We start from the raw sequence: 26,091 nt of genomic DNA on the forward strand, positions 1-26,091 counted from the left end.
AAGTGTTGCTATTTCTTTACCAAGAATATAAATGATTAAATTATGATTTTTATTGTCAAATTGGCACTTTCTGAAAGTATGAGGATACAATTTTTTTATTTTTAATTAATATAAAAATGATTACGCATTAAAGTAAATTGAGATCCGAATGGAATATGAAACGTACTTATAAGCGATTGAAGATAGAACAGAAAAAAAATAACATATAATAAACCTCCGTAAATAAAATGGATACAACAACGAATATTTATTTGTAAACGTGGATACAGACTACCTTACAATAGACTGTCTAATGCTTCCAATGTGTTACCAAGAATTTTGATTCCTAGACTGTTCTCCTGATTTTGGGCCGGCATGTGATTCTGCTGTACAGGTTGATGTTGTAGTTGTCCCTGCTGCTCATGTAAATGCTTTTGTGATCTCTCCTCAAAGCACGACGTGCCAGTATCACATGGGATGCTCGGAATCTGCCAACCTTGTGACGAGAAACCCTAACATATAATTTCAATTCTAAACCTTAATATTTAGTTCACAAGAAATTTTAATAACTCAATTTACCATCTATCCAAGCCAGTGCAAAAATGCAGTGCAGAGCGCTAATCTATTTTTTAAAAATATTTATAATTAAAATATTAGAATGATGAAAAAAAAAAAGCTAACATTATATTTATAAACAAGATGACCATGAGGAAAATATTAGTGTTGCAATTTTTTTTTTTTCATCCTCTTCGTTCATTACTTTTTAGGATGAGGATCAGAAAAATTGAACCATATTTTGATTAAATGATCAAAAGTTTGTTTAATTTCTCGAAAAATGCAAAATATAGATCATTATTTAATTTTTCGCTAATGGTATACAATTTATTTATCTACTCTCAAGGGAAAAAAATTATTAACATTTCTTACATAACTTATTTATTATATTTTGGATGACATTTCGGACAAACTGTCCATTATCCAGTCCATCTTAATTATTTGACGTCTTTTCATTTTTAGGCATTTGTCGTGATTAAAAAATATTATATTACCAGTTATCCTATTTTCTTGTGGATTATGCACGTACTTGTCAGTACTTATACTGACAAGTATGTGAACTGATTGCAAAATTTAAATTTGTTTAAACAAAAATATAAGCCTATGTTACAATTAAGGCATATTAATTTAAATAAAAATGTTTTTATTTTTTTTTAAATCCACTTAATAAACTTATAAATAAAAACATAAGAGAACTAACCTGATATGGTGAAGAAGAAGAAGATTGTAAAGGTTTGATAGGAGAAGGGAGGCTAGGTGAAATCTGATCGTTATCAAGCAAAGACAAATTGCTTGGTGGTAGCGGTGGCGGTGAAGTTCTGAACAAGTCCAAAGATGCTACAGAGCCTGTATCTGTAAATTAGAACAATTTATTTCTCTATTCTATGAATTATTATTAGCTTACAAGATTATTAAAAGCATTTGATTAAAATCAGATTTATTATTAATCTATTGCAATAATAACTATTAGTACAATAAATTAATAAAATTCAAGAAAGTAAAGTATACTTTCTCTTACCCAACACTGCATTACTCTGGCGCAGAATATGGAAAGAAAATTTTCAGTACTTAGGAAATCATAAAGAGTGCAAGATAAGTTATTTCACCTACTTTTTGATTATATTAATGAAAACCTACTTACAATTAGTCAAAATTGATGATACTGCCCACTAAGGTAAGGGGGGATAAAAAATGGCAGCTGTTCCAGAAGTTACAAATAGTTCATTTTTGAGTTCTTCAAATAAAAAAAAAAATGGTGCATTATATTCTTTCATAAAATTGTTCAGTGATACCATGTATGTAATGGGTACAGTAAATGTCCTTAACCTTAACAACATATTTTCCAAATAAAGTAAATTCAATATTTTGTGAATATATTTTAGGAAATATATTGGAAACTACAAGTCCTACAAAAATATTAATCAGAAAATTCTTTATAGTAAATTCAAAAGGCTTTAATTTGAGCTCTAATATACATCTAACAGTTCCTGAGATATAGTTTTCCATAAAAGTTTTTTCTAAATGAGAAATCAACATTTTGTAAATTTATTTTGGTGAATATCATGGAAACTGCTTCTCTTATGAAGAAAAACGTCATAAACTACTCTGTAGTATAGTCAACTAGCTTTAATTTGAGCACTAACAGACATCTGTATGCCCACTAGTTCCTGAGATATATTTTCTCATAAACCAATTACTTTCTCCAAACAACTAGAAATCAACATCTTAAGAATTTATTTTGGCAATAAATGATATCTGAATGTGATGATATCATGAAATCTAGTACTCCTAACAATATTTTAATTCTTTATAAGGCAAAACAAACAAATCAATAATACAATTGAAAAATAATCAAAATTTATATCAGAGGTTCCCTATCTATTTTCATACCAGTTTTCCAATGCAATACAAAGCTCCCAAGAGTGAACTGAATTTTGAAAAAAATAATAAATTTTTCATAATCTTATCAATATTATCAGAAAATATAAATTTAATTAATGTATTTCTCATTGTATAATCAAAGGTGTTCTCACAGATCTACAGGTAAAATAGATGGAAACAAATAGCCATATTCATCACCCAAAGATCATATTTGAAATTTGTTTTAAAATGTATATATATAGTTTAAATAAGATTAATTTTATCCAATTTTAGTCTCAAAACAATTTATAATTTCTTTTGTAAGTCCGATATTTTGGCCAATTCAGCCATCTTCAAGGACAATCTATCATATACAGCTTTTATTATACCAATGATTTATGGTTAACAATTCTAAGAAATAATGTTATTAATAAATTATCATAGCTTAATACAATTTTAGAACTACATTAATTTTAAAAAACTTTATGCAGGCTATTTTGCCCAGTTTATTAATTTCAGTCCACAATAACGCTATGAGACATTAAAACACTAGAGAATCATATAATTTCATTAATAAACTATCCCTAGCTTATGTCTAATTATCTATTTTGTAAATTCTTCATATTAAATTAAAAATTAAAACATAAAGAAAATAATACATTCAAAAGAAAAATACTTGAGTCTATTTACATATCAGAAAACATCAATTATACGGTAAATTTTAAAACAGACAAGAAATATGAACCAACACAATGCAGAGATTTGAAGTAAAATTAATTTATGAAAAATATGGGATAAAATTAATGTTGATAATTATAATTAACCTTGATATGAATTGTAATTATAAAAGAAATAAGAAATTTAACCAAAATTTTGTTGAAATAAATAAATTGGGTGCCTGACCTGAGTGTGGGGAAGGTTACAGATATTGTTCTGATAAATTATAATAGTGAAAATTAACTGTGATTAAAAGTTTTAATTTTTAATTTAATATGAGGAATTGACAAAATAGGTAATTAGATATAAGCTAAGGATTGCTTATTAATAAAATCATATGATCCCCTAATGTTTTAATGTGTCATAGGGTGATTGTGAACTGAAATTAATGACCTGGCAGAATAGCCGGCATAAAGATTTTTAAAATTGATGTAGTTCTAAAATTGTATTAAGGTATGATAATTTATTAATACTGTCATTTGTTAGAACTGTTAAAAATCATAGGTATGATAAAAGTTGTTTGTGATAAGATTGTCCTTGAGAATGGCCAAATTGGCCGAAACGATGGACTTATAAAGAAATATAAATTGTTTTGAGACTAAAATTGGATAAAATTTATTTTATTTAAACAATAAAAACCAGTATTAAGAAAGTGTAAAGATTATATATAAAGTTTACACATATATATATAATCCTAGCTCTTATATCTAATATAAATGTTAACAATGATGTATTAAAATAGGTAAAAAATCTTATAATAAATGAAGATAGAGTTTAAGTTACCAAGGGAATGGTGCATTGGTTGATCATCAGCTTGACTAGCCTCCCCACCTGAAAGGTCTGACAAATCAATGTCATAATTTACTGTAACAAGGGCTTCATCGGGATAAGAAGGTATTTGCCACTCGGGGCTATCTTGCCGGGGGGTTCGAGGTCTGGGCGGTTGCACTCTTTCTTCCACAATCTAAGAAAAATAAAATTTATTACCTATCTGAACTGAATAGTTCATACAGTAGGCAAAAGTAGTTGATCCTCCAACTTTAAATCAGACAAGCCATTTTCGAAATATAGTATCAAGGGAAATGCATAGGTGCATAATTAGTGGATGTTTTGAGCTAAAATAGCTCATCTTCGATCTTTTCTTCATCCAACATTACATCTTTTCCAATCTACAACTTACACCATCATTTCATTCGACATAAAAAAAAATTGTTTTTTTTTTATATCAACATATCATTTATCTAATGTTTGAGTTTTATAATTATATTGTTTTTAATATGTGTTTTGCCGAACAAGAAAAGAATTTAAAAATTAAAAATGATATAATTTGTTCTTGAAAAATAAAATTGATATATAACATATAATATAATAACATGATAACCTTTATAAAAATTTGTATTTTTGGAAGTTACATGTTGTTTAATTCTGCAGAATGAATGTTTATCAGTGATCAAATTATTTTTCTTAAGAACTGAAGTATGATTAGAAGGAAAAATATTAACACACCTGGAAATGTTGATTTTTTTCAATACCATAATTCTTTATTATACTATTTTTAGTTTTAAAAGGTAGCTACTTGAACTTGAAAAGTAAAGGGATAATAATTATTTATAAATTTAAATTAATGAGATGTATAGTATTTTAATCAAACTTCAATTTATTTTGTTTCTAGTTTTTAGAGAACAATAAGGTAGCTCTGTGTACACAGATGTAAAATTAAGACCTTACATTATTGTTAGATTCATCTTTATAATATAGATTCACGTTTACTCAAGAACTAATAACTTTAACTACTTCTTGATAAATTAACAAAAAAAAAAAACACCAAATACTAATCAATAAAGTGTCATTTATTTATATATTTCAAGACCACATTAAAGAAATAAATATTTAAAAACTTGTTAATTTTATTCGTACATAAATATTAAAGACAGCTCAACTGCTTCAATACATTTTGACTTGACACATTTCAGGAACCATTTTGCTATCAAATTTAGGAACAGCCTGTAATTACATTATCAAATTTAGTCAAAGATAATAATAACTTGTTTTGTACATAACAAAGTCAAATTACCTGTGGAGACAATGGCGGGGGTAAATCTGCAATGGCGGGATCTTCAGCATCTATGTCCATAGGCTCCCTGATAGGCCTTAGCTCGAGGGGCACGTTTTCTCGTAAATCAGAAACTCTTTCCAACAGCTCATCCTATATACCATCAATTCTTTTATAAATACCGATTAAATATTGAAACAAGTATTAAGATTTATAATTGTAATACTAAGGTAAATATAAAAACCAAAAGCAAGACTTTTAATGATAAATTGAAAAATAGATTTTCATACCTAATATAAATTTAAGAAGTATGAATAGCTTGCTTTATTATAATGTTTTTTGTTTTTTTACATTGTTGCCAATTTTTAAATTATTAACTATCAATCAGAACAAAGGATATATTGAGTAAAAAAAACTGTAAGTAAAAAAATCCAATAACATCAATAAATGATCAACGGACTGAGATAGACCAGTTTATAACAATAATGAACAAAGCCTTCTTCTCTCTACCAAGAACACTGAATTCCTGAAAAATCTTAAACTAAGGGTGTAAAAGGCCATGATAAAGTCAGCTCTGATATACAGCTATGAAACCTGGGCTCTAATAGGTACACTAGAAAGCAGAATTAAGAGATTACAATAGGAATCTGGGACCAGAGCCATGGAGGAGAACTAACAGTGAACAGCTTGCAGAGGCTGGTCAGTCAATATCTCGTGATATGAAGGCAAGGAGGTTAAGATGGGTGAGGCATGTGGCTTGAAGCAATCCATCAAGACGCCTCTACACAACAATGAAGATCAGTATAATTAGCAAGAGAAGGCAAAAAACCATATATGGTTAAAAACCATATAGACAGATAGAATCAACAAAGATCTACAAGGTCTGTAAAGCCAACCGAAAACAGAAAAAAATAGAATGAAGGGTATATTCAGTAAAAAAAAAGTCTTAAGATCCACATTAAAAACCCAAATTGTACAAAACTAAAACTAAATAAGAATAAAATTTTTATAAAAATAAAAACTGCTCTATAAGGTCTACGCACCCCTTGGGAGTGGTAGCTTGTCAACAGGATCTCTTTCAAACAGTTTTTCACCAGAACCATTGAAAGATATTAATTTACAATTACTTTTAGGTTAATTTGCAATTTGACTAGACTTTTAGAAAAATATTACATGATGCTGGTTTTTGCGCCTACATTAGTAGTGGATACTAATTATTTAAGCAACCTATTGTAAGATAACATACTGAATTCAAATATTAAAAAAAAAAGTGTTACCTGAAATTTGATCATTTCGTCCTTTAAAGCTTCAATTTCCATCATGATAGCAGCATGCCTTTTCCTCAAATCTCCAAATATAGACAGATTTTCATTAATTAAATGCATACCCTAAAATAAAAGAAATATTTAACAAGAGGAGTATAGGAATATTATAAAAATAAATTACACATATAAAATTATTGATTACTTCACACATGATTAGAGCGGATTCCCAAGTTCCAGATGGTATGATTTTTCCTGACATGTATTGGTTGAACTCATCTTCAGGCATGTTAAGTGACTCATATGTCAAATTTTCTATAAATGAAACTGCGCAACACTGTAATATAAAATAATAAATGATTGAAAAATTTAGTAACACAAAGCTTTCACTTTTAATAATATTTAAATTTTACTTTTAAATTAATATATAAACAACAAATGTCTGATGGTTAATTTAGAGAATAGATAAACAAGCTTAACGACATAATTCTTCTCATTTCAAAAAGAAAATGTAAACTAAGTTGAAACAGAAGAAGGTTGATATTGTAAGACAGAAAAAAAAATGTAGGAAGATAAATAATTGTTTTAATTATTATTTGCTCATCCTAGGGATACGACAAAAGATATAAATTTTTCAGTAGAGCAGTTTCGAAAAATTCTAGAATTTTTATTTCATGTTTTATATAGTTCATAATCCACAATATTGTAGTTAAATATGTTGGAATTACATTTTTGGACAAACTAACTAAATAAATATCTTGATAGAGAGAGAAAGGAGCATTTTGCATCAAATACTAATTCTCTTCAAAATCACATTCTTTTTCTAAGCCATTTAATTATCTAATTCATAATATTGAAAAAAAAATTATGAATATTTTCAGAACACTAAAGGCAGTGGAACCACTGGTGCCAGGATCACAATAATGCTATTGTATACTTATTGTTGCCCCTCATAATGATATTTGTCCCAGGGATAAGACATATCCTAAAATGCTATTTCTATAATTAAGTTCCATAAGGAATCTTCCATCAGATTAAGTTATGTATAATTTATACAATCCGTAATATAACCCACATCCAGTTTGTATATACAAATAAATGAACTTCGAATCTGCTTCTTAAACCTCTCTGCTTCGATTTATCCATTCCTCCAACATTACTACTATAACTATACTATACTACCTGAGTACCAGTCCTTCACCTGAGATATAGTGTAATTTCCTGAAGGGTATAAAAATTCCTTCTCCACTTATATCATTTTTTCATGACTCAATTATATTTTTTATCATCTCCTTCCTTTAGCCATGTTAATGATCCATATCACCAGTAATCACTTTTAGGATTATTTTAAAATTTTTGGCTTGCTATACCAACTTTATCTCTTTTATGGGTAAGAGAAAATAAGTTCAGAAGTAGTTAAAAACACATTTTTATGTACAAACAATTCTGGAAAGCCATTCAAAAAAATAAAAACCTTCCAGTCACATCTACTGTATAAGCACTACGGAGAGATTTGGTAAGATAAGTTTGTCATTTCTTTAATAATAAATGTAAAATACTTATAACCATATAAGCATTTAATTATTTGGCTTTATTTTAGTACGTTATACAGGAGTTTTCCTCCGAAAGCCAAAATTCTTACAATAATAAGCCAAACTTTAAGCTCACTCTCATCAGTTTCAAGTTCTTTTGGCCAATCTTCATTTTCACTAGACAACTATTACAAATCACCTGATTCATTATCCAGGTAAGGGATTTAGGAAAGAATATTTTGGCCAATAGAAGGAAACCTCCTATATCCCTAATCATAGGGTAAAGTATGTAATTAAGTAAGCCCTTGCTACCTCCATTTAAACTTTTTTTTCAAAAAAATATTTTGATATAAATCTTATTTATAACATAATTACATAGTTTAGAATGAATATAATAATTAGGTTAAAATTAATATTTACCATCGTTAAACATACAAAGCAATAAATAATAATTTATGATGATAAATAAATAAACATAATAGAAAATCTACAGTCAACACTTTCTCTGATGTGTGGAATATTTAAAACTGTGTTCAAATAAAAAAAGAAGGGTGGTAACGAGCACCTTCACAAGATAAGCAAATAGCCTAAACATCACCGATTAGCTAAATGACTAATCGTAGGTAAGAGACGAGAGTGAACGGCAAAATTAATCTATCTCATAATAGAAATCTGCCTGTCCTGCCTTCAACTTGTTAAGAAGCATTTGTAATTAATATAGCTTCGACTCATTAAGAAGCATTTATAATTAATAAGGAAAGATTAAATATAAAGAACTGGCTAGAGTTAAGACTAAAAAGCAGGAAGAGATAAGGGACCAAGTCTTTCATTTTAGGAAGAAGAAAACTATTTTATTAGAGAAGCGGTAAAGAATTATCAAAGGTAAAGGAAAAAAAAAATATTTTTAATCAATTTAACATATATATTCGCTTAAAGTGTGGTACCAAGCATCTCTGAAAAAAACTTTATAGACAATTAGTTTGAACGTTTCAACTACTTTCCCTTATCCACGCAAAAAAATCCTTCCTGGAAACGCTTATATTTCAACAATAGCTTTTCCAGCAGAATAAAATCAGCAATTACAAATCATTGACCAGCATTTCTTCTCTCACCACTTCCATTCCATCTTGCATCACAAAATCAATTTACACCTGTATCGATGTAGAACATCGATGAAGAAGTTTCACTTCAAAGAGGAGCAGTGAGTTAGCTATGCTGACCTCTGTTATTGAGGTTGATTTTTATTTTTTTAAAGAGAAAATTTATTTAATGATTTTAAATAGAATTTATTGCAGAAAAAAAAAAACAATGAATACATTTAAATAAAAAATCAAATTAGTTATTGTTTGTTTTAAATGGCAAAATAACTGTGGCTAGTTATTATTTATTATGAAATTACAAAAATTTATTTGATTTATTGACTATTTATAACAATTACAGAAAGAAGAGAGAAATTAAATAGTTGTTAATTTAACAAAGTAATAAGTAATACATTTAAAACATAAAAATTAAATTAATATAGGAAAAAATTAACGAATGTACAAAAACAATAGTATGCACTATCTTGCTAAGGGTCATATATTTTTCAATGTAGCAATTACTGGGGAAAAAACTCTCTTAAAACTTCATACATGAATAAATATATATCAAGTATAATGAAAGTTTTTTCTTCTACATTGAACAATATAAGCTCCTAAACAAGAAAGTGAAAATGAGATGAAAAATAATCTTTATTCTTGCGACATGGTCTCCTAAAAACTAAAACAGCGAACTTTAAGTGATTGTTAATGGTCTAGCTCAGGGTTGTCCAACTTATAGCCCATGGGCCAAACACGGCCTGCAATACCGTTTTGTGCAGCAAGGGCCCGCGAGAGCTTATTAGACAAAATAAAATTACTTTGAAACACCTTTCTTTTAAAAGAGATTTTATAATTTAATATAAACAAACTTATACCAAATATGTTTGTTTAAAAGTTAAAATTCAATGTTTGGAAGCACGTGGCTATGTGAAAGTGTGTTTTCATTGATGAAGATTATAAAAAAAAAAAATATAAATAAACTTGCTGATGTGTCTTTACTTCACCTCATGAGATTGACTACAACAGAACTAGAGGTGGATGGATATTTCTTTGTTAGAGGATGCAACTGGTCGACCACAATGTTCACACTAAATATATATTTTGATTGTCAATGCAATGTTTGTATCAATTAGTAAATGATAAAAATACTTTGCCTTTATATTTACCTTATTGATACTTTAAAGTTTAAAATTTAAAGTATATAAATACCATTGTAATATGGCCCGTAACCTTATCCAAGTTCTTAATTTTAGCCCTTGAGGCTTTGTAAGTTCGACAACCCTGGTCAAGCTTATAGCCTTAATATATAAAGTATTTCTATTTCTAATGATCAAATTGATTCTACAGAAATTGTAAATTTCTTCTGAATATTGAGATTTAAAGAGGTGAAAAAATAGCTGATATTTGAAGGGAGTTAGGGAAGAGGTGTAATGGATAGAAATAGGTAAAGAATTTCAAAAAAGGATGAGGAACAGAAAAATCCATCAAAGGAAGCAGTTCTATGTGATGGGAGTATAAAGAGAGGAGAGGTATGTGAGTTCAGCGATATAGTGCATACTATTATCTTTGAATCTTATAAGTTTGGAAAGGGAAGATGACCATATAATACAACAAGGCCATCGAAAAATTGTCAACAATTATAATGACTGAATTTGAAAAAACACAATTTGAAATCTAAAACATTCAATTATGAATAAAATTTGTATGAAGTTTTATGGTTTTTTTTGGGGTTTTTTCAGAAATTTCTACATTGAATAAACCAATGCTTTTATTAATAATTCAATATTGTAGATAGATTGCTCACAGACGCCCAAGTTGCCAAGACCCCAATTTTTCCCATTATTCTTCCATACCAAGAACACTCAAAGATGAGACTCACTGCAAATGTTGCTTGGAATTAGATCTCTCCTTGTAACTAAACCGCATTTGGAATTGAAAAAAAAAAAAAGAGAGAGAGAGAGAGAGAGAGAGAGAGATTTCTGGTAAATTAAAAATTATGTATTTAAAAAACAACAGCACCAAAAAAACTAAATAATTTGAAAGCAGTGTAATATCTTTTTAGTCATAGCAGTAGTCATGATCAGATGAAAAAAAAAAAAATTAATTGAGTTTTTAAGTAAATGAAGTGTTTAATTTGCAGAATAAAAACTTAACATTTATTCTAGTTAATTGTTTCATGCATACCAGGTTTGTAAAATAATAGCCTCCTTCACCAGACATCAGCTTACTCGCATTGCAAAATCTCGTAACATAATTAATATTGCTTTTCAACCGAGCAGGATTGGCTTTCAAAACGACGAATATCAAAGCAGGAAGAAAATCGTCAGCCGAGGTGGGGCCACCAATGCATTTTTGCATTAGGTGTAAAATCTTTCTACAGCAACGCATGACACAACCAAGTTTGTCTTGTGGTGCTTTTGTCGAATCCATTCCAAGTAATTCTATCAACAATTACATACATGAAATTTAACTTATAGAGGATAATTCACCAAAAGAAAAAAGGACATTACTTAAATCAATAGTAATAAAATGCAAAATAATGTAAATAATAAAATACAAAGTACTAATCATAGTATGAAGGAGATAATCGAGGGTATAGTCAAAAAGGAACAAAAAATAGTAATCAATTATTTATTTGCAGACTTTTTGCCCCATATTACAGGGCTGCTGTGCAGAGAGACAGGTAATGGAACTTAATTATCATTATCATTCAGTTTATTATTTGATATGTCTATCAGCAGACAGGTAATGGAACTTAATTATCATTATCATTCAGTTTATTATTTGATATGTCTATCAGCAGACAGGTAATGGAACTTAATTATCATTATCATTCAGTTTATTATTTGATATGTCTATCAGCAGACAGGTAATGGAACTTAATTATCATTATGATTCAGTTTATTATTTGATATGGCTATCAGCACGACAGCCCTGCAAACGTTGGCAAATAAATAGATGATAATTATTTTTAGTTCATTTTTGATAGCACCCTAGACTCCCTCCTTCATATTCAGTTAACATCAATCATTTTTATATAAAATACTGAACATACTATTTTAATGAAAGTACTGCAGTGTAATATACAAGAGTATACTAAACCATAATATTATAACACCACTGCTTTGCTTGAATAGTGGCACATCTTATAAAAAAAAGTTTGTTTTTTTTGCATTGGATGTATTCCATAGATTATACAGTAGGCTTGGATTACTTAGTGAAATCCCTACTAACTTTAGGATGGTTAGTATCATGACCCTAGTAGTTAAAAATAGTAAAGTAACCCCAATCTACAGTACTATCTTAGAAACATGTCCAATTTAAAATAAAATCAAAACAATTTTTTGTCAAATATGCCATTGCAGTGTTATCATATTATTTATATAAATAGACCATGAAGTAAATAGTTTATACACTATATTTATGTATTAGGGAAATACTTGTATTACATAAATGTTCAGGTAAATTTATTGAGTGGTTTATCTGAAGGGAATTCTGTACTTGATTGCTTTTTTTTTTTTTTCCTATTTAGGGAATTATTAGCCTTCTAACTTCAATTTCTTTATTGTTTATTTTTACAACGATATGCTAATACTTTCAACGATTTAGACTGTTTTTCTATCTAAAAACCTTTGAACAGTGCATTGTTTCCATGTACTAACCCATGTCCGAAGATGAACCATTCAAAATGTCGAAAGTATTGGAACACTGATGTAAAATTAATAAATAAATAAATTGAAGTAAGAAGGATAATAATTCCAAAATAAAAAAGCAGTAAAGTCCAGATAAAGTTTTATCATTCAAACTTATATTCTTTCTATAGAATACTACTCATTATCACGCCAGTAAGCTACATTAGCTAAATTAATATTAAACTCATGTTTGAACTTCTGTATGTTTGTTTGTAAAATTCATTTCTTAAAAAGTTCGTCAAACTGTTCGGTGTATGATTCAAAATTATTATTATTATTGAATTTGTAAATATTATTGTAAATAAAACAGTAGACAGCTTGAGACCTGATGAGACTACTTCAGACCTGGATACTAGACTTTTCTTTGTCAAAGGTCTGTTTGCTAGTGGCATCTGTTCTGTCACAAATTCTGAATAATATGTTTTGTTTTGAAATACCTTAGAATCTTAAAGTGATTAAATGTGGTATATGGCTATAATTGTTCATACGCTGCATATGTGCACTAGTGCTTGATTCCACTTAAGAAAAGTTTTTTCCTCAGACAATTTAAAGATGCTCATAGTTAAGTCAGTTTTTTTTAACTTATTGGTTGTTTTATTATTCTACACAAATTTTACATTTCATTCAGTCCATCATATTTACTTATACTCCAAATTTATCATGGATGAAACTGTACAGTAATTAATCATAAATTAAGAAATATCTGGAAATTTTTTTTAACTTTAATGGAACACCTACCTGTAATAGAACTATAAACCAGATCATGGACTTCAGTATTCGTCTCATCAATGCCACAGTCTAAATGTTTAGCGCTAACCCAATTTAATTGCCTTATTCTTAAAAGAAAAAATGTACAATTATTCTCAAACATTCTAAATAATAAGTACACAAAAAACCTCTATGCAATAGGCAAACCTCTTTTGAATATAAAGATCTTTATCCTCATCAGTTGTTGTAGCAGGACAAAACAATATTCTATAAAGGCAAGTCATAGCATATTTCTCAGCATAGTCGATCAGCTGTTCTTTTTCTTCACTACTCAGTCCTTAATAAAAAATATATATATTTATATTTATTTCTTTTTTGAGTGTGGTTATATTTATTAATTGGTTATATAATCAAATAGATCCTTGTAGCCTCAACCTTTTTATTAATATGTATTTTACTGCCAACATTTCGGCTAATCTGGCCATTATATGGATAATCTTAAATTTAAAGCCTCATATAAATTTTCAGAAATTGTTGCTGGCTACGATTCCCTAGTCTTATTAGTGGTCACCGACAAGAGACAAAACTCTGAGAGTGTACAAAAAATAAATGGATATCTTTAACTATTCCAGTAGACCTTGATAGCTTCATTTGAACTATGTTCAATAGTAAAATAAATAAAAATTGGTCTGTTGACAAAATTTCACTCTTTATAATCATTTGCAAGATTATAGCTATTAAAGGGTTAATATAGTTACTTAACTTGTGTCATCTGTGTCCTTAAACATCTATTTTTTTTATTAAAAAATTAAATCTATTACTCATATTTTTTAACTTATCAATAATATACTAAAGGTATTAGGCTAGGATCTATTTTATTATGACAGATAAAAAAAAAAATTGTTTTACTAAGAAAAATTGAAGACAACAACAAGATTACTAAATAAAACAAAAAGAAACTAATTGAGAATAAAACAATGAAAAGTTATCATCCATGAAATGTTTTGGAACCACTATCCTAAAGCCTTAAAAGTAAAACTCTGGTGTGAACATTAGTAACCAACATTTTTCCTCACTTTACATGGCTTCATCACTTCTGTGAAAAAGAGACTTTAGAAAAGTGAATAATTTCCAATGGGAACCCCTTATTCCTGAGTCAGGAGTAGAGGTAGACCTGGCATGGTTCAGTATCTGGCTTAGAAGTTTCCAGACTTATATGAGTTTGTAGCTACTGGCCAAAACCTTAAGCCCAAGTTCGATGGTAAAGGTGAAAATGAAAACTAGCAAAGCTACTAGCATCGTGTCAAATGACTTTTATACCTGTCATACTATCAGGATTTGCAATAATAATGTTTGGCAATATTATCAACTATCAGCACATGTATGACAAACTTGTACAACAGATATCTGTCATATGGAAATGGGCCTTTACATACCCAATCTGCATACTGACCATATAGGGGTTTACTCTGAGAATCAAATTCTTTTGTTGGGGAAAAAAAACTAATATATATTTGAGGTATTTGGTTGTAAAACACGGTAACTTGAAAAATGAAAACTTTTATAATGGTAAAATATTTCTTAATTACAATGTTTTACCTTCAAACAGGAGCTATTTATGGTACTAAGTTAATATAAATATTATTCTATTAATAAATCAAATTTCCTAATTATTATTTTAACACCTTATGAAACCAGTCATAAAAGTATGTTATGCTGAAGACTTTAATTCATAAAAAAAAAATTAGTAATAGTATTCATTCATATATAACAAAAATAAAAAATTAAGAGGTAAAATAAAATCGTGCAGATGACTAGAGTAGTAATTTTGTGCGATTAAACTATCTTAAGGAATAGCGAATAAAACGTAATATAGTTAATTTATCAAAAATTTAAAATAGTAAGTTGACTATCAGCAAAATAGTTACACAAATTAAACAACCTATTATGACTGAGAATTTTGAAATTAATAATAAATACCTCTATAACAAGTTTCTTCATCAAGTCGTGCTGTGAGAATCTGATAAAAGTTTTGAGCCCGTTCAGACAATTCATCGATAGATGTTAAAGGATTTTCAGCATCACTTAGCAATTTTTTATAGAAACTTCTGATACATTTATGAATGTCATTTTCTACTTTGGCACCAACTTTTGAAAAAAGCTCCTGATATTCAGCGTGAACAGCTTCTGCTTCTCCAGTTTCAGGTCCAAAAAGTGATTCTGGTTTTCCTCTATCTAGAATAGTATTTAGTATAGGTTAATAACTTTAACAACTAATAACATTCAAAACTAAGTGAGATAGTAGCCAATAATCAAAACCAGATAAATTACATCATGAACACAATTAAGAAACTAAGGACCAAAAAAAGAACAAATTCTGTTGACACCAAAATTAATAAAAAGATTTAATCCTTAAAATTTAGCACTCTAAGCACAATTAAAGGCATAAATAAAAATATCAAAACTTTTGAAATAAATGGGTAACAAACCTTTAGAATTAGGGGACTTAGCAAAAACTTTTAATAGTTTAGCTTTCTTATCTGACTGATAACGCTTCTTTTCTTCAAACTTAGCAAAACCTAATGGAGATTGTTGTTGCTTTTCTTTCAATGCTCCTCTGAAAAATATTTGTAGATAACAATAGAAACTTAAATGTTATTTTCCATTGATTTCAGGTATATAATATTACCTCTCTACAACTTCTAATCTAGCTTCTTTTTTCCTCTCCCAATGACATTTTGAGCAATAACCACCCCATTCTTCATTACCGTAATAGTCACATCCATTTTTACATTTCAAATATGATTCGTCAATTCGTAGACTAGCTTTCTTTAACGTGTACATAATCACATTTACCTAAAATAAAGAAACCATGAATAATTGGAATGAATTTTAGAATTTCTTTATTCATAAAGGATAAATATATGGAAATAAAAGCTAAAACTTTGAAAATATAATTAGGAAAGCATAGTTACAATCAGGAAATATAAATACAATAAGAAAAGACTCCTATCAAAATAAAATAAAAAAGAAAGAAAGACTAAAAAAAAAAAAATACTAATTAAGAGAATTGTTCATAGGACTTATGAGTTATTTATTAAAACGGAATAATATAAGATTTAAATAAAAAAACATTTGCAAAGTATACCTTTATTTTACTTAATAGTAGACACTATTGAATAACAATGCTTTTAACAGACGAGACTTCTTTAAACTTTAAAACACACTAAACAAAGATGACCCTGAATATCAGGATACAGCTGATTAGAATAGTTCACTTCTACCTCAATAGAGAGCGCTGCAGGCGAGTATTTTTATCTCCAAAAGAAGGTTATAATCTAGGTACTCTAATTTTATAGCAATTTTTATTTTTTTCTGCAAACTCTTTTCCTAGGTTTAAAGAATCACACAAAAATGTCGGTGCTAAATATGGATACTAAAGACAAAGAACCACGGTCTGATGGTTACTCATACTTCGATACTCCTGATGGTGAAGACTGTATGAAAAAATTATTTTTTTGTACTAAAAAAGCTGGTTACTTTGGTCTTTTTGCGTCTACAATGGATGTCCTTCTTTACTCTCACCCCAAAGGATATAGAGCTATACTAGGAAGGTATGCATATGTTACATTGCCTATTACAGCAATGGGAGCAGCATTCTCCGCTGCTACTTGTGCTGCAACTAATATAAGGAAGAAAGATGATCAGGTGAATTATGCTATCGGAGGCTTAGCAGTAGGAGGAATATGGGGTGTTTGGAAGAAGAGTTACAAATTTGGAGTTTATGGAGGCTTCGCTTTGGCTTTTTTTGCTGTTATAATTAAGGATTCATTCCAGAATAATTGGCCCTTGTTCAATCCAATAACAAGGAAAAGTCCTTATGATCCATTTTGGATTCGTCAAGATTGGTCTTTAACTAAAGACCCAGGTCGCACTTGGAAAAGAGGTGATGAAATATAATTTATTTCTGTTAGTTAATCAATAAAAAAAACAGTTACTTAGTGTTTATGTTTATTTAATAAAGTTTCTAAACAAGTAATTTTTTCTGTTTCATTTCTTAAATTTTTGTTATTGTTATTCACCGAATAAAAGCTTAGACTGTTGATATTTTGTTACTGATTTTGTTCTTTAAATTTGTATTGATTCATTAACCTTTGCTTCAATAAAATATGTAGGATTAGGAATGCAAATATAATTGTAATTAAACCTTACAGTAGTGTTCTATATGCTATTCTATTGATTTGAAGTTAAAAGTTGTATTATGAGCCTTACATTATATTTCTCAACTGGTTTTTGTGCATATTGATTATTTTCTTTAATATTGGGAAATTTAACAAAAAAATGTTTTTATTTATTTCTTTTTTGACATATTCAGTTGATTGTACTAGCTTTGGGACTCTCTGTGGGATAACTCGAGTCGAAAAAGTAAGCCCAGTTACAGTAGTATATTTGGAATTTAACCAACCTAAAATAATGTCAAAACATTTTTTTTGTCTGATGTTCTTGAACCCAAATGTGTAAATAGGAAGGATACTGTCGATTGGGACCAACTAAGGAGCTATACATAGACCATGTATAAACTATAAACCATGGTTCATTGTAACATGAGGTTGGATTATACCCTCCAGATTATTTGTGCCCTATAAGCAATGAATTTCCAAAGAATCATATTGTGTAGCCTAGGATCTTCATAGGTTTGTTGTGCTAACTGAAAAAAAACTTGTTTATATAATGAAACTTCTCGTAATAGACACCTCTCTCCTACTGGCATCCCTCTTCATAGACAATTACTAATTGTCTCGTCTAGGAAGTTTAGGAATTAAAACTCTGTTGCAAGGCATACTCCTCTTCAACAGATCCCTGGCCACTCTTTGTAAAGAGGTTTCACAGTTTATTTATTATTTTCCTGCATATTGAATCTGATGTTGCCCTAAACATACTGTTCCATCTTTGTATATCTCTAACTATTACTGTTTAGTCTGTAGTTTGTATTAATGGAATATTATTTTTGTTTTTTTTCTTCCCTTTTCAATTAATTTTCTTTCATACATAGTTTTGAGACATCTTGAATTTTCTTTCTGAGATACATAAACCATATTTTATAAATGTTACAAATGATTGAATACTTTATTTTACTGTTCTAATCTCAAGTTGTTTTAGTTATTATTAAAATTATCTAGCTTGTCCTCCCATAAAATGAAAATTTCTATCTTAATGCAGTCTTTTTTGAAGTATGAATTGAAATAAAATCTATTATTAATAAATAATGTTACTAAATTATTCAAAGCCCCAGTTTAGTTTGGTTTAGTATAAACGTGTATAAATTTACTTAGTGTTCACACCCAAATTAAGAGTCTTACAATTAGGATGCTTGTAGGATCATTCTATAATCATGTATTTAAGCATTCTGACTGTTTCATTGTCTTGCAAGTTTAAATTCAGTTTATCAACTTTTTACTTATTAATAAATTATTTTATCTTAAATGGTATTCATTCAACTGGGTGTTTCATATGTGGATTCTTTTGAAAACAATAATTTTTATGTTTTTCATTAGTACATTGGACTAAAAACAAAAGATGTCTGACAATTGCGTCAAGAACTTTAAAATGTATGTTTCCAAATTTGGTCAGAGCATTAAATGCCATTAATAGTTTACAGATTTTAAGTTAATATTAATTAAAACATGATAGGTGAAGTTGCACTGTGGAGGACTTCTTTTTTATTATTATAGGACAAAAAATTCATTATGTATTCGGCACTGGTTTGGCCAGGTCTTTTCTGAAGAATATTTAAATATTAATGTGTTCATATATTTCATTACAGAAACCAGTTATAGGAACTCTTCTTGGTTTTTGTAGAACTTTTTAACACATTTTTTAGAATCATGAAATTCTTATTACTTAAAAAAATTCAATTTCAATGTGAAAAAAAAAGTGCAACTTTAGTTTACTGTTTCAACTACTAAGTTAAAGGAATCTTAGGTCAATAAGGAACAATCATTAAAAGTAAGTTATTAAATTTACCAAGGCAATATGAAATACAAAGCCGTATTCAATTTATCTAATCAATTTTATTTATAATAAAGTTATCAATATCATGAATGACTATTAGATCCATTATAGAGAAGGCTAAATAATTATGAATAAGTAAATAAATATAATTTTGTTGAGGGTTTGAAGTTATTTTACGTAAATCTAACTTTAATGTTAGGAAGCAAGGCTTTTAATGTAAAAGAAATGATACCTGGAAAATATCAGACTTTTACATAACAGTCAGTATATCTTCAGGATTTGTTAGTTAGCCAAGATTAGTATCAAATCTAAATAACATAAAGATTTTAAAAGAACTAACCAGTATATTAATTAGTCTATAGTGATAATTTAATGGCTCAAGTGCAGTTGAAAGGTAAAAGAATATGAACCAGCTTAGCTGTAAGACTATCTCAACATTTAAACTCTTAAATGTTGATTTCAAAGGTGAAAAAAACCCCAGATATTATTATATTCACTATTTGCCTACTGTGGTGATAGCTAATATCAATATCCCATCTCTTGGAAGAATTATATGAGTTCCAACAATAAATAATGTTAAGTTTTTTTTCAATTTTTTGTATGAGAAAAAACATGTTTATATTTTTTATCTTATACTGACCGAATAGTCAATAGAAATATCTTTAGAAATAATGTTTATATTTTAGGTTTAGTAGAATTACTGCATGTTTTAAGATCAAAAGGTTTGATTTGAACATCTAAATCTAAAAAAGAAAAAAAAAATTATCTAGTCTATTTTAAGTAGGAAACTTCATTGTAAAAAAAATACTAATTATTGAAAAAAGTGATGAAAATATCACCTATTACCCTTCAAAATAGTAATTGTGAATTGGAGTTACTGCTTTGAATTCCATCAGAAGAAGGTCATCAATTATACAACTATCCTATAAACTGTTACCTGATACTTGAGAACAAATTTTAAATCTATGAATTGTTAACCAGTCATGTTTAAATATCTATTATACTATAAAGTTTTTGTTGGGATACTTTTGTCTATTATTCATAACATCATAAAGCACTTTTGGATTACTAATGAACAAAAATATAAAAATCCTGCATTTATTTTATAGTAGATAAAATTTATTTTTGTGTCAATTTTGAATCTATTGGAATTTTTTTTTTATTCTTCAAATTCTGATTAATATTCTTTAAATTTTTGAAAATTCATAGAATGAATTAATTCTATATAAAATCTACTGATTATTTTTTAGGATGGTGCTGACAATATAATTGCTAAAAATGTAACATGACTAGTATCATCCATCAATGGTACTCTAGCCTAGTTTTGTTTTGTGACTTTTTAGAATGTCTTGTTACAAATTTTAAAAGATTTTACAATACAGTTAAAAATTTTAATATTGATAATACTCCAAAAGAAGTTTATTTTTCACCTCAATATCTTAAAAAAAGAACACATAACTTCCTAGGAAATCAAATCCAGTTATCTTTTATCTTTTAATGTCATATGTTAGAAGATAGTAGTATAAAAAATTAGAATAAAAAGATACAGTATCCAGTCACCAACTGGTTTAATTTATTGCCGAAAACTGCTAAGAGAGAGCAGCGACCAATAGATTTACCTATATGCTAAGAAACATCCTAGTCAAATATGTTTCTTTACCTTATTATTTAATTAGCAAGATTAAGTATACACTAACAACCAGAGATTGTGAGAATTAGACTCACCTAGTGAACTTAGCCAACTCTAAAATCTACTAACAGATGGCAGCACTGACCAACAAGTTTGAAATAGTTGAATTAACCTCCATAGAGGTCAGCAGCTGGTGAAGGTAAGGAATTATATAATATAAAAATAAATATCTAAATGCCAAAAACTCAAAAGGAAAATGTCATTTGAGCTTCAGGTTTAGTACTTAAAAATATGGATTAAAATTTTTTAGTTATTTTTTTGAAATTTTCAATAAGAACTGAAAAAGTGCTTACTAATTAAATATTTTGTAAATCGATTTTTCAGGCAGAATTTCATGAAACTCAATAAGTTAATTTTATAATTTAAAAATATTTGGAAAAACGTCTAATATGAAAAAGGTAGGTCTACTTCAGTTTACAAATAAACAAATACATCTTCAGCAGTTGCACCCTTGGCATGGTATGCTTAAAACCCATGAGAAAAATTATTTTTAATGTTAGGTAACCAAAAGCTACTATAAATTGTATTGCTCAAGAGAATAGCAGATCATGGTAATGACATTTTCCTTTGAGAAATGTGGTATTATTCCTTGATATTTATTTATTATTTCAAGTACTTCTCAATTAAAAAATTTCATTAACTTTATGTAATTGAAAACTAGTCTAAAAGCTTTCCTAATTAGATAGGTGAAAACAAAAACAATAGCACACTTTTAACAGCCTTTATAAAGAAGTAAAACTGTGATATTAGCAATTGCTGAGCGGTAATAGAATTATACATATACTAACCTGAAAGTTACCATTCCACTTTGAAATCCATACAGTGATAGTTAATAGACGGAACAAAAATGTTTTGATAAATTTAGGCAGTATTTCAGGAACACATTTATCATTTTAGTTTCATGAAATTCCTTTCTGGAGATCCACTTATAGAAAATATCAATAGACATACAATAATGATAAATTGTTCAGTAACAAACTTTAAAAAAGTTATTGATTTACCAGCTCCATTTAAAATAATTAAGAAGTCATTTCTGAAAATATGGTATGGCATTTTATTTGTACAAGGTTCTTCCATACAAATAATACATTCCGAGTTCACAGAAGAGAAGTTTTAATGGAAACTGTAATTATAATAAGTCATTTTAATGATAATTGAGGATTTTGGAACCACAAAAAAGAAATTTGATTTAAGGAAATGATTTTCTTTTTTTTAATGGACATTATAAACAGAGATGAGTAGAACATATGGAAAACAAAATATTTTTGGTAACACGCATCCCTTAGGTGGAATACCCTAGTACTACTATAATTGACATTTTTTTTTAGAACCACTAACATATTTTTGGAGTGTTAAATCTGTGGTGATCAGTCAATACAGTGTGTCCAATGTTTTGGATTTTTCTTTATCAAAGTAAGTGATTGGGAGTTATTTCATCAAGCACAAGATATCATTGAACTACTTGGAAATTTTCAAGAAAAAAAAATTGTGACAGTCATGGGACTGCCAGAAGTTTCATGAGTAATGAAATAATGTATTGAAATTGTATTAACAATAATCATGTGTTCCCTGTTATAGTGCACATCTTTAATGTTAATCTGTAAATAAACTGTATATATATAAAAATATATAGTTGATTTTGCAATGTTTTAGTTTAATATAGATCAATAAATTAGAGGGTGAGAAGAAAAAAATACCTCTTTACACAGAAAATATTAGTTCCATAATAAACTAGAACAGCCATTTCCTGAGTCAATCCTAGCAGGAAAATTTGTTTGTTGTAATAGGAAATTATGAGACTACAGGAGGTCCTCATCAGACCAGCAGTGCCAGGATTGTTAAGCTACTCTAAACTCCTACCCTCCTATTACAATATAAACATTTTCCTGCTAGAATTGGCCACAGCTGCCCGTCCCCTTCCCTACTACTTCCCTTTCATCTTGTGTCACAAAACCAATCTAATTCCAAATAATTTTGTTTTTCTTGGGTTATTCGACATCAGTAAAAAAGTTTCACTTTAAAAACCAAAGATATATCTAATCATATTTTGTGTTTTTGATAAAACTGGAGTGGTAATGTTTAGTTCAGGCAATCAGTTGGCAATACTTTAACTTTGTTCTCTAGTAAAATTACGCAAATTGGACTTATGTTTTGCCAGACCACCTGAAAGATTTAAAAATATTATTAATGTATTTAAAATAAACCTTTCCTTTTTTTTAATACTTTCTTTGAATAATCATTAGTATTTTAATCTTTAAATTAAAATAGATTTTGATACTTTTCTTTGACTTACCCATGAAAATGCTTTAGAATTTTCCTCAAAAACAAAACAAGGGATTATTCTTAAGTTTTTCATGGCAAGTGTAAAATAAATGAAAAACTTCAGGATATTTAAAAAGAGCTATCACCAAAAGTGATTTATAACATCCTCGAAGCAAATTAAATGTAAATCAAAAACTCTCTTTTCATTTTTTTTTTTACACCCACAAAAAGAGGTAATTTATCATTTTTTTTTTATTATCCCAAACATTGGGGAAGGGATCAGCTAGAACTTTCTCACTAATGGATTTAAAACATTATAATTATGCTCAATGTGGCCAGGGTAGCCATGTGGGTTAAAATATTTGCAATAAATAACAAAGTTAAGCAATGTTGAATGTGGTCATTACTTGGTTGGGTGACTGTCTAAAATTGGTGATCACTAATACCGGAATCTCCATGGTCTATAGTGCCAACAGAAAAAGAATATATATACATGTTCAATCTCATATATCTCTTAAACGATGAGTTCAAATAAAAAACAGATTTCACTGGTCAGGTAAAAATTCCGTTACCCATGTCTCATTGAACCTAATCTCATAGCTTGTATGCCACACATCAGTGGCCAAATAATGGCGTCATACATGTTAGGCATCAGCAAAAAAGGAGTCAAAGATAGCTTTTAAATTATGATGGACATCTAATTATACATAAATAGTAAATGAGGAAAATAGTTATTATTCTCAATTTAATGATTATGATACTGTTATAAGTCATGGGAATAATTATATATAAGATGATTATATATTATTTTATTTATTATAATGTGTTTTTTACCTGTGAAATTTACCAATGTCTCACTTTTCAAAAGAATCTTCTAGTGTTCAGAGTTTCTTGAAGAAATCAACTTTCTTCTCTCTGGATATAAAGTTAAAATGAATATGTATTTGTTTTGCATCATGAGGTTTATGCTTGTAGCAGTACTGAAATATAATGCAAAAGGTAATAAGGTTTTAACTGATAACTCGTCTTTAAAAACTTTTTTAATGAGATTTGTATTCAAATAACATGTTTGATTGACATAAACATTTAACACTCTTATATAACACAATAAATATACATACTTTAGTTTTTGGGGAAAAAAAACTTACTAATTATTATATACAAGGCATTCTTTAACATAATCAAATTTAGGAAAAATTAAAAATCTAACAGTCTTAATACCATACACATTATCAACCTAATCACTGAACCCATATTTTGTTAAAATGGTCTAGTAATAAAACTTTGTTATAAAGTACACATTGTAAAAACGGTTATAAAATAACCCTAAAAATAATTTGCAGGAAAAGAAGCATGACGATTTGTATGCATTCAACCATAGTTTGATACAACAGAACTTATGATAGAACAAATCATACAACAATACATATTGTATTATGATTATATGATCTCATAAAACCATAAGAGCAGAAATTTTTAAATCACAATGTATAACTAAATGATATGCTTCAAAATATGAAGAATATATAAAATTAATTCAAGAAGGAATGATTAAGATAAACTAAATGAAGATTTATGAAAATCAAATTAAAATAATTATCCTCAACGTAATATTGTAGATGAGAATGAAAATGATTCACATAATGATAAAAGAAATTTCATTTTTTATTACAGTTAAGTAGGACATTGATTACAAGAATATAGGTTATGTGATCGGATCCCTTTAATTAAACATATTTTTGAAGAAAGTACAATAAATTTTTTGTTAAAAAACTGTCTTTAATTGATCAATAAGAAATTATCAAACAGCTATGCCTGTTATCACATTCTATTATGTAAGCTCAAAGAACTATTTAGATGACAAGCACATAATTTTATTGGCACTTCACTTAATACAAAAAAAATCTTTGAATCCAATCAAGACATAAGATCAACATGATAAATCCAGAAACATTAATGGTCAAAATATTTATTTAAGAATTATAAAAACCAAAAATGACTTGACCTTTATAAGTTATAAGTATTTAAGTCTGTTTTAGAAGGTAACACCTTAAAAAATTTCTAATTCAGAGAGCAAGGAGATTCCAACAGGCCCAAACAATATTAATTTATGTTATGCTAAATTAAAATCAAGTACACATATTACAGTTGATTAATTAGAAATCTTTACTAATTTCTCAACATCATGTACTTATTTAACATAATTTAAGTTGTTCAATATTTTATTTAACTTTTGATGATATTTAATTATTAGGACTGAAAAAAAATATCCAAATAATTTCATTAAAATTTTTAAATAAAACTAAAAAAAGAATTGAAAGATTAAGGTCTAAAATATCAAATTTTGTCAATTTTCTTTAACTTCATTAAGATTTTTTACTGAAATTTTTTTTTTTTTTTTAGAATAAACATTTACACCTTGTTACATCCTTGTTAAGGTATAATAATAACAAACATTTGTGAATTTTCCAATTATAACTATCATCTTTAGTTTCAAATAGTTTGTATAATCAATGTCCCACTGGATTTAACTCTAATTAATAAATTAATGATAAACAACTCATATAGTGAATAAATAAATTAGAATGTGCTTCTTCAACAAGTAAGCATACAATTAAAATTCAAAAACCAATCAATACACTACACAGGTAACAAATTTAGATTAATAATCACAATCAAATAAATTATTT

General features: G+C 28.0%; 3 protein-coding genes across 6 annotated transcripts in view; 1 reads left to right on the forward strand and 2 right to left on the reverse strand.

Moving 5' to 3' along the window:
• Positions 1-223: 223 nt before the first annotated feature.
• On the reverse strand, positions 224-24,316 carry Rabex-5 (Rabaptin-5-associated exchange factor for Rab5). 4 transcript variants are annotated; one of them, XM_014416559.3, is made up of 13 exons: positions 24,236-24,316; positions 16,127-16,293; positions 15,927-16,054; positions 15,418-15,672; positions 13,645-13,774; positions 13,468-13,565; positions 11,222-11,478; positions 6,632-6,763; positions 6,442-6,552; positions 5,186-5,317; positions 3,895-4,075; positions 1,235-1,386; positions 224-491 (listed from the first exon to the last, which is right to left on the reverse strand). In XM_014416559.3, the coding sequence occupies exons 2-13, from the start codon at positions 16,279-16,281 to the stop codon at positions 276-278; spliced, it is 1,947 nt and encodes a 648-aa protein (XP_014272045.1). In that variant the 5' UTR covers positions 16,282-16,293; positions 24,236-24,316; the 3' UTR covers positions 224-275. The 4 variants fall into 4 exon arrangements, with proteins under 4 accessions (XP_014272045.1, XP_066901966.1, XP_014272053.1 ...); XM_067045865.1 differs by lacking the exon at positions 24,236-24,316 and adding an exon at positions 21,928-21,952; XM_014416567.3 differs by lacking the exon at positions 24,236-24,316 and adding an exon at positions 16,586-16,694 and having other exon boundaries at positions 224-475.
• Positions 16,728-17,542, forward strand: ND-B14.7 (NADH dehydrogenase (ubiquinone) B14.7 subunit). Its single transcript, XM_014416619.3, has one exon. It carries the CDS (start codon positions 16,852-16,854, stop codon positions 17,395-17,397), a length of 546 nt encoding a protein of 181 aa, XP_014272105.1. The 5' UTR covers positions 16,728-16,851; the 3' UTR covers positions 17,398-17,542.
• Positions 24,244-26,091, reverse strand: part of spin (Protein spinster) — a 197,679-nt gene continuing 195,831 nt past the window's right edge. The window contains exon 9 of the mRNA XM_067045866.1: positions 24,244-24,381. Within this exon, the coding sequence (XP_066901967.1) occupies positions 24,365-24,381 (17 nt within the window). The 3' untranslated portion in view covers positions 24,244-24,364. The remainder of the gene's footprint in view (positions 24,382-26,091) is intronic.

The sequence above is a fragment of the Halyomorpha halys genome, unplaced genomic scaffold, assembly GCF_000696795.3.
Source record: "Halyomorpha halys isolate HHAL.00 unplaced genomic scaffold, Hhal_1.1 Scaffold10.1, whole genome shotgun sequence".
NCBI classification, from domain to species: Eukaryota; Metazoa; Arthropoda; class Insecta; order Hemiptera; family Pentatomidae; genus Halyomorpha; species Halyomorpha halys.

Coding starts and splice junctions, on each gene's coding strand:
- Rabex-5 (XM_014416559.3), bottom strand. CDS start 16,281: ATGTACACGTTAAAGAAAGCTAGTCTACGAATTGACGAATCATATTTG. Junction 5,318..6,441: donor ACGAAATGATCAAATTTCAG/GTAACACTTTTT, acceptor GATGGTATATAG/GATGAGCTGTTGGAAAGAGT. Junction 1,387..3,894: donor ACCAATGCACCATTCCCTTG/GTAACTTAAACT, acceptor TCTAATTTACAG/ATACAGGCTCTGTAGCATCT.
- ND-B14.7 (XM_014416619.3), top strand. CDS start 16,852: ATGTCGGTGCTAAATATGGATACTAAAGACAAAGAACCACGGTCTGAT.